Source organism: Henckelia pumila, chromosome 4 (genome assembly GCF_033568475.1).
Source record: "Henckelia pumila isolate YLH828 chromosome 4, ASM3356847v2, whole genome shotgun sequence".
NCBI lineage: Eukaryota > Viridiplantae > Streptophyta > Magnoliopsida > Lamiales > Gesneriaceae > Henckelia > Henckelia pumila.
This window is the reverse complement of record NC_133123.1, coordinates 105565811-105574110: the sequence shown is the minus strand read 5'-3', so window position 1 is coordinate 105574110 and position 8300 is coordinate 105565811. Positions and strand designations below refer to the sequence as shown.

The 8300-nt window shown below is 30.9% G+C and overlaps 1 protein-coding gene across 1 annotated transcript; it reads left to right on the top strand.

The window, feature by feature from the left end:
- Nucleotides 1-271: 271 nt before the first annotated feature.
- Nucleotides 272-1242, top strand: LOC140861492 (vascular-related unknown protein 1-like). The gene is made up of 3 exons (XM_073264513.1): nt 272-568; nt 788-853; nt 1099-1242. The coding sequence occupies exons 1-3, from the start codon at nt 272-274 to the stop codon at nt 1240-1242; spliced, it is 507 nt and encodes a 168-aa protein (XP_073120614.1).
- The last annotated feature ends 7058 nt before the right edge of the window (nt 1243-8300 follow it).

Below are 8300 nucleotides of genomic sequence, written 5' to 3'. Positions count from 1 at the left end.
CTCAATTTGTTTGATCGAAATTAACATGAATTTATATAACCTAGATGATAAAAAAAAAAAAAAAAAAAACCTCAACCCTCGTGTAATTAAAAAAAAAACGATCATGATAAATTGTGTGCATGTGTTTGAACTCATGACGTCCTAAGTTCCACACCAATACCCTAATAAAATAAGTTTAGTGCTCAAAAAACTCCTACGTGCAGGCTGCAACAACCACACCTCCCTCTTCGTATATAAGCTTCATATCCAAAATGTATTTCTTCTCAGATAAATGGAAAGCCATATGAATTCATCCTTTAACAATATAATGGCTTCGGAGGAGAGTGGTTGGTCTGCTTATGTGGATGATTTTCCATTAATGAACCAGACTGAAGACACTACTTATTATTGTCCCGATTCGTCCTTGGTTTCGGATGCCGCTTGGACCGGATCCTTCGATCATAAAAACACCGATAAAGTCAAGAAACCGAGTAGCAAGAATAACCGGAGGAGTAGTCGGAAGAAATACTTTTGGCAGGATGATGATGATTTGGAAGATACCGCGTGTTCTCCGGCGAACAGCCCCAAGGTGACTTGAACAATTTCCCTTTGTTTGTTTAATTTTTGGAAGAAACACCAATTTAATGATTTAATGTTGGACTGTTTCCCAACATATTGGCTAAATCTACATGGAAATTATAGGACAATGACTCTACACAACCAATTGTTTATTTTCTTTTATTTTTAGATTTTTTAAAGTTCATTATACCTTTTATTTCTAAAATATTTCTGCTAATCAATCGTCTAGGTTAGCAGTAGGAAGATGAAGATGAAGATGAAGAGCAACTATAAAGCGAAAGACGATGATGATATGGTAATTATTTTATAGATTTTTTTATTATTTTGATTTTATTATTACTCATACATGCGTATATAGGAATTACTAATGAGGATATATTAATCATATCAAACAATCCCGAAACATTTTTTACACGAAATTTATATATCGGTTGATCTTGATTTTCAAATTCCGAGGAATGAGGATAGAAACTTATATGGGACCTCTTAATTAGCAAGATTTCATGCTCTAACAAATGTTATTAATATTATAATTTTCAGGAAAAGCAAGTTGGAGGAGAAGAGAAAAGTGGCAAGACCACGAATATGGATGAGAGGGAAAATGACTATTTCGACCTCAAGAAGAAGGGACTTTGTCTTGTGCCTTATTCCTCCTTCGTGGACTATAATGAATACGATGGCTAAAATAGTAAATCCAAACTTTCTTACACACTATGAAGGGATTTTTCATATTTCTATGCACGTCTCTTTGAGTTGTAACATGTATTCATTGTATATTACTCAATTTTTAAGTTTTATTTTTTTTTTAAATCGAAGATTCCGTCCGTGTACGTTGCTCTTGTCAGTATCACAAATTAAAAAAGATTCAATTTTTTTATTACTTATAAATTAATGTAAATATTATTTCTGTAGACAATATCAAAATGTTTCATATTTAATAAATAAAAAAACAAGCCTAAATGGACATGTACAACTTGTCGAGGAGTACTTCTAAAGAAACTTAATTTGATTCAATTGAGATTAGAAATATAACAAAGGCCATGGCTATCAATTAAGGGAGAAACGCAAATATTCAAACTCACATAAAAATAAAAACTCCTTGTAATCAACTATTTTTATAATTATAATAGATATATGGGGATATATGGATCATGAAAGAGAGAATGCAATCACACATTGAAATTAAAGTAGTATTTGCAAACTCTAAAAATAAGTGATTATAACAAAAGACACACATAATCACTTATGTACTTTAATTTCAATGTGTGATTACATTCTCACTTTCATGATCCATCTATCTATAATAAAAATATACATACTTACTTATTTTTAAAGTTTACAATATTACACTAGAAGACAATCAATTAATTCAACATTTAAATTAATCAGCTAGAAGGAACTTTCGATACTTAATAATTTCCATATTTATGTTTCGTATGGCAGTACCACTACTAAATGATATTAAATGATGTTAGTGACTGGAAAATGAGCATTTTTTTAATGCATAGTGATTTGTGAAGAACATTGGTTCAAAATTTTATTACGTTAATGCTAAGCACGATACTGAGAACTTCTCAGTGTTAAAGGGCTTAAAAAATTTACCTGAAGTTCGAGTACAATATGTATTTTTCAAATCGTGGTCTGCTGTTAATTTTTATCTTAAATTTTCAAAATTTGCCAAAAGTTCGAGAGGGAAATTACTCAAAAATCACCAACACCAAACACAAATATTTCTTCAGTCCTTATTTCAGAACTTATCCTTGCTCAGTTTCCATTTACTTTTGTTTATGCGTGTTTGAACTTCTTATTGTACCAAATTACCCTTGTATATAATTATAAATCCACCACTATCCTTTCATTATATTAAAACAAGGACATGTTATATAATCTTTTATTATTATATTAAAATGAGGGAGACTTTGGTATGTTGGTATGACCTCCGTCATATTTTTTACCCTTTAATGGCTATGTAATTATAGAAATACCACTTTCAGTATATTTTTTTGCTCTTTTATAGATATTTATTTACAAAAATGTCATTTTTTTTATTTCACTATTTATTATTATGTTTTTATTTTCAATTTAAAAAATAAAAAATAGAAGGCACGCATCGCATGCATCCGGGTACTAGTAATATATAGTATTTCTTCATATATATCCATTTTCAACGTTCTCCCTTACACTACTTCAACATCGAATTCTATCATTTGTGTGCATCCACGTCCTTCAACCATATTTTTGTCGACTTTGAAGGCAATAATCAAAGAGGCGAAAGGAATTTTGAGTGAAGTAAATGCAAAAAACGAAGGAAAAATCAGTAAAGATGAGTATAATGTTCGAATTTTAGGCTCAAACTTTATGGTTTTTTCTTTGAAATTGCTCAAGTAAGAGTGAGTTTGTGTTATATCCTTTTTATTTGAATGATTCCATGTAATATGTGTGTGTTGTGATACTCAATCTACCGATTGATTGTATGCCCAAAATCTAGGATTTAATTTTATGAGATGATTTGTGTTTTCTCTTTTTAAATTCTAGATTGATACGTGTTTATTTCTTATAATACTCAATTATTATAATTTCATACCTAATTTTTAAGGTTTAGTTCATTTTCGAAATTTTGTTCAATTTTTTAGGGATTTTTGGAAATTCTTTAAAGTATTGAAAAATTTCAGAAAATATTTTTAATCTAGCCACGAAAGAATACAAATTCAACTATAACTAGGAATATGAAGAAATTTAGCAAAGCCGTGAATGGGAAGAATTTGTGCTCAGGTTTTTTATATACTGTTGTTTATTAGAACTTATTTTTATGATGATATTGATTGTTTTTATTTGAAAATTTGTTTGGATTTGATAGAGTTAGTGTTACTTGGTTATATTTTATTTCAATAACTTTTAAGATTGTCCATATTAATACATGTTATTGAAGTGTGTAAATCATTATGTGCATACGCATTTTTTCGATTGTTTGCATGATTCATCTTTCGAGATTTTTCATTGACAGTAAAAAAGTGGTGAAAAAATCTTGTGTCAGCAAGGTGCAACCCTCAATTGTGTTATTTATACATGCACATGATTGGAGTGTCTAGCCAATAACACGAATGTCATCTTCGGATATGAACAAGGTGTGAACATGAAAAAAAGATTGAGCCCATATGATAGTGATTATATTATCAAATGCAAATGGATTGTTGGAGACAAAATTTGAGTAATTTATTTATTTTTTATCATTATGCTTATAGTTTGTAGTTTGGGAGTTTGAACTTTGATTTTTTTAAATCATCATGGAATTTCGTGGTGTTAGTTTACATCTGATAAAAAAAACAATCTTATTGTTTAAATTTTATGATGACGTATTGAACATACGTACATATGTTCATTTTGTAGCTATACATATTACTGCAGCACCTATTGTGCAAAAAAAAAAAAGGTATAAATTTGACTGAATTATGTATAAATAATTAACTAGTAAGTATATTATTAAGAAATTGAGCAGTATACATACAACAAATTGAGAAATTATAGTAAATGTTGTGAGTATGTTGAATATAATATTTTATTAATTTAGTACGGAAAATAATAAATCGAGTATGAACCTGTACCTAAGTGTGTACATATTCATTTTTTAAAGAGTTTAAAAATGGAATAAAAAATCAGGTACTACAAAGAATATATGATTGGTATTACTATTAAAAATTATAGAACATTTTTTATATATGTTTAGCAGTGTTCTAAAAGGCGGCGCCTAGACGGGCTATGCATCTAAGCGTTGCCCGCTTAATCTCCCGTTTAGGCCGCGTAGACGGCCAGAAATCCGCCTAGGCGGGTAGAAATCCGCCTAGAAAATTACTATTTTTTATTAAAAAAAATATTTAAAATCAAAAAATAAAAGAGAGAGACGCGACGCGAGAAACAAACACAATGGGAAAGAAGAAGTGCAGAAAAGAAAGTCAAACAAAAAATTAAATCTCATATTGCATATGAAGACTTGATATCTATTAATATTTATGTTGTTGTTGTTGTTATTATTATTATTATTATTATTATTAAAATGTTATAAGAGTTTCGTACAAAAACTGAAAAACATAAGACATAAAAATTATATTTCATAGTAAAACTCATGAATATAATATCCCAAGTTATTTATTATTTAGGTTTTTTAAAAAAAAAAACTACCTAGGCGGCTAGGCGTTAGGCGGTGAGTCGCTGCCCACCTACTGCCTAGAGCTTTTTAGAACATTGATGTTTAATATAATATTCAACTAATTGAAAACTAAATAAATTAGATCAAGTATAAACTTGGGGTACTACTCTAGGTATGCAACACTCATTTTCTAAAACTTTACAATAGAGAAAAACCCAAGAAATGAGCATTAAATAAAATAGATCGGATATGAATTTCGGATACCCTAGATATGGAGACACTCATTTTTTGAAGAGTTTAAAAGGAGGAGAAAGTCATATATAAATAACCAAACATTAAGTATAAATGTTAGGAATTGTATCACATTTTCCATATATATTTAATATATATTCAATAAATTGAGCATTAAATAAAATAGGTCGAGTATGAACTTTAGGTACCCTAAGTGTGCACAACTTTAATTTTAGAAAAATTTTAAAAATGGAAAAACCCAAGTACAAATAATCTTAGATTTAGCATAACTAGTAGAAATTGTAATGCATTCTTCGAATAAGTTGAGTATAATATTCAAATAATTTAGAAGTACGTAAAATAGGTCGAGTGTGTAAATATTCATTTTTTTTATTATTGTGTGTTAAAAAATTGACGATGAGATTATATATATTTACTTATAAGACTTGAATATATAATTTATATTGACTAAACCATAATTGTTTGTGCTGTGAATGTCACATATTGTACATTTTTAATTAGAAATATTGACCAAACCAGAACTGTTTGTGATGTGAATGCCACGTGTTGTACCATTTTAATTCGAAATTATTTTTAATTGTTTACTATTCGATCTTAAATTATTTTTAGTTTTCATGTTCAATCTTAGTAAAACTAATTTATTAACCTGAAAATTAAAATAAATAATTATTCTCAATAATACAAAAAGTGTACTAATATCTAACATTTTTGTACCAAAAATATAGATCACATATACAGATTGTACAACTTGGTTTTATTTCAATTGAAGATTTTGTAGTCAATACAATTGTATAATAATAAATATCAACGAACTCGATAATAAGGTATGTTTATGGTATGTACAATGCCGTATCTTTTAATCAAATATGTAAATATGTTCACATCAAATCATATTCTTATGATTATAATACGTAAATTAATTTTGAATTCAATTATACTAAATCAAATCCCATGTAGTGGTGACTAAACTTCCAAGAGTACTAATTTCAAATCTAATTTTTGCACTCATAAGAAGAGCTAAACTTCATATTATTCTCAACCCAACAAAAGAAAATCATGTAAGCATAGTAATTAGTGTATGACAATTTTCCCTCTTGAGACCCTATGCTAGCATGACTAATATCATGTACAATATTATATAGTGTTGGGTTGTGAAACACAAGAAATCTTGATTTTAATGATAATAAAACTTTTTATTGAGTTTCTAACATATTTGCTCTAGTATGAGGTTGTTAAACTCAAGATGAAAGCCAAAACTCAAAATTAGTAAAACTGAATTTCTGATGAGCTCCAGTTTTTCAATGATATCTCACAGATCAGTGACGAAAATGATTAGCCGCTGACCGCTTAAAATTTGGTTTAAAATAATACTGGCAAGTGTACCAGGTCAGGTTATATAAAGTGGACAAAGAGTCCAGATGTCGAACCCACAGGGACTGATTTATAGACTACCAAAATATGATTATTTAAACTTAATTTAGACCAAGCAATAAAGATTGATTTGACTTATTCAATTAAACTATAGTTTATAAATAACTTCATAATACAATAAAGTAAAGTAAAAACGCAGCAAACAATTCGGTGATAAATTCAATAGAGAGAAATTTGGTCAAGGCGCACGCAGGTACCGAACAAATTGTGCAAACAAGTGATAAATCTAGGATTCAGATTTAATCTTAAATCACGGCGAATTTTTCTAAATTATTTAACGGTCTATTTCTAGAACAGTTAAACATATTCAAATATTTACGAATTAATTATTTTTAATTAATTCTAATCAAATTCAAATGCATTGAGAATTGTGAAAATTCATTTTTCACCTAAAGTCGCACAATGAAATCGAATACTATATCTAGTCGATTTAACCTTGTGTTAATTATTGGAGCGATCAAAATCAATTTCTAATCTGTCGACTCAGAATCAATTAACCAGCTGCAAGCAAATAATTGGTCAGATCATTTAGGGGTGGGCGTTGGGTCGGTTATTATCGGGTTCAGATAGATCGGGTCGGGTACCCGACAGGTCAGTTAGTAAATTTACTACCCAAATCCGATCCTATAATGTCGGGTACCCGAAACAAGCAACCAAATTTCTTTTTTAACAAAAAAAAAAACCATGTTTATAAGATTATACATACTGCACCAATCTCAAAGAACACTCGATTCCTCGTTCACCTAACAAATTCCTTATAATTATTAGTTCATCACTAAATAAACAAAAGAAACAAAGTATAAACCAATAAATTGAGGTGAAAAAATAGATAACCGAATTGATCTTCTTCGCGAGAGACCTGGTTCAGTGGTCTACGCAACTTGGAAGTCGGAAGAGTAATGGAACTTGTGTGACTGTGACTTGTGTCCGTCATCTAGTCAAGCTGCCGAGCACTGTGTCCAACCATCCAGCCGCGGCTAAGAGAGTGGACAATAAAGGGCACTCGATACTCGGTAGTCGGTAGAAGCTGGAATTGGAAGCCTGGAAGTGTGGTAGTGGAACTTTGGATTTGGGGCCTTTGAGAGATCGATTAGTTGGACCATATTAATTTATTCACAATTGTACAGCCCAATAGCCTTGATTAGCCTACTGCCCAAACTACATTTTAAAAAAAAATAAAAAATTGTCGGGTACCCGATACCTTATCGGATATTAAAAAAATACCCGACACCAACCCGACATTCAAAAAATTGGGTTTGGTTTCTACCCGAACCCGATATTTTCAACAATTACCTGATCCGATCGGGTCGGGTCAGGTACCCGAAACCCGAAAATAAATGTCCACTCCTAAGATCAGGACTTCGCAAATTTCTCAGCTCTAGCTCTACCGTGGACTACGATCTAGTCAAAAAATTCTTCAAATCCGTCGAATTACATCATGGAAGCATCGCTTGCATCATCAAGGGACAGAAAATAGAATTCAATCAGCATTTCTTCGGTGAAACTTTTGGGTTGCCCACCAGTGTCTTGATGAAATGCGCAGACCTACCTGACGGTAATGCCTCTCACTGGGCAGCTCAGTTCATATTGGATGGAGCACCTATTAAAGTTAATGGTCTCAAACAAAGCCTGAAGCCCGCATATCGAATGCTAGCCAACACTGTAGCAAAAAAGCTTCTAGCCAAAGCTGGATCTTATGACAAGATCACTCTTGAAAAATTTCAGTACATGGCCTCCATTGCCTCTCAGTTGACCTTCAACTGGTCGTCCATTCTCTACTCTACTCTCTGTGAGATGATTCGAAGCAAAGGACAATCCAAAGGATTTGCACTACAAATTTGTCATCTTTTTGCAGCCTTAGGTGTGGACTCCTACACTTTTGAAGCCCTGCATGTCTCCAAATGGCTCAATGTGG

Excerpts from the sequence above, each read along its gene's own strand:
- LOC140861492 (XM_073264513.1), top strand. The coding sequence starts at position 272 with ATGGAAAGCCATATGAATTCATCCTTTAACAATATAATGGCTTCGGAG. Across the intron at positions 569-787 it reads CTCCGGCGAACAGCCCCAAG|GTTAGCAGTAGGAAGATGAA; the intron begins GTGACTTGAACA and ends TCAATCGTCTAG. Across the intron at positions 854-1,098 it reads CGAAAGACGATGATGATATG|GAAAAGCAAGTTGGAGGAGA; the intron begins GTAATTATTTTA and ends TATAATTTTCAG.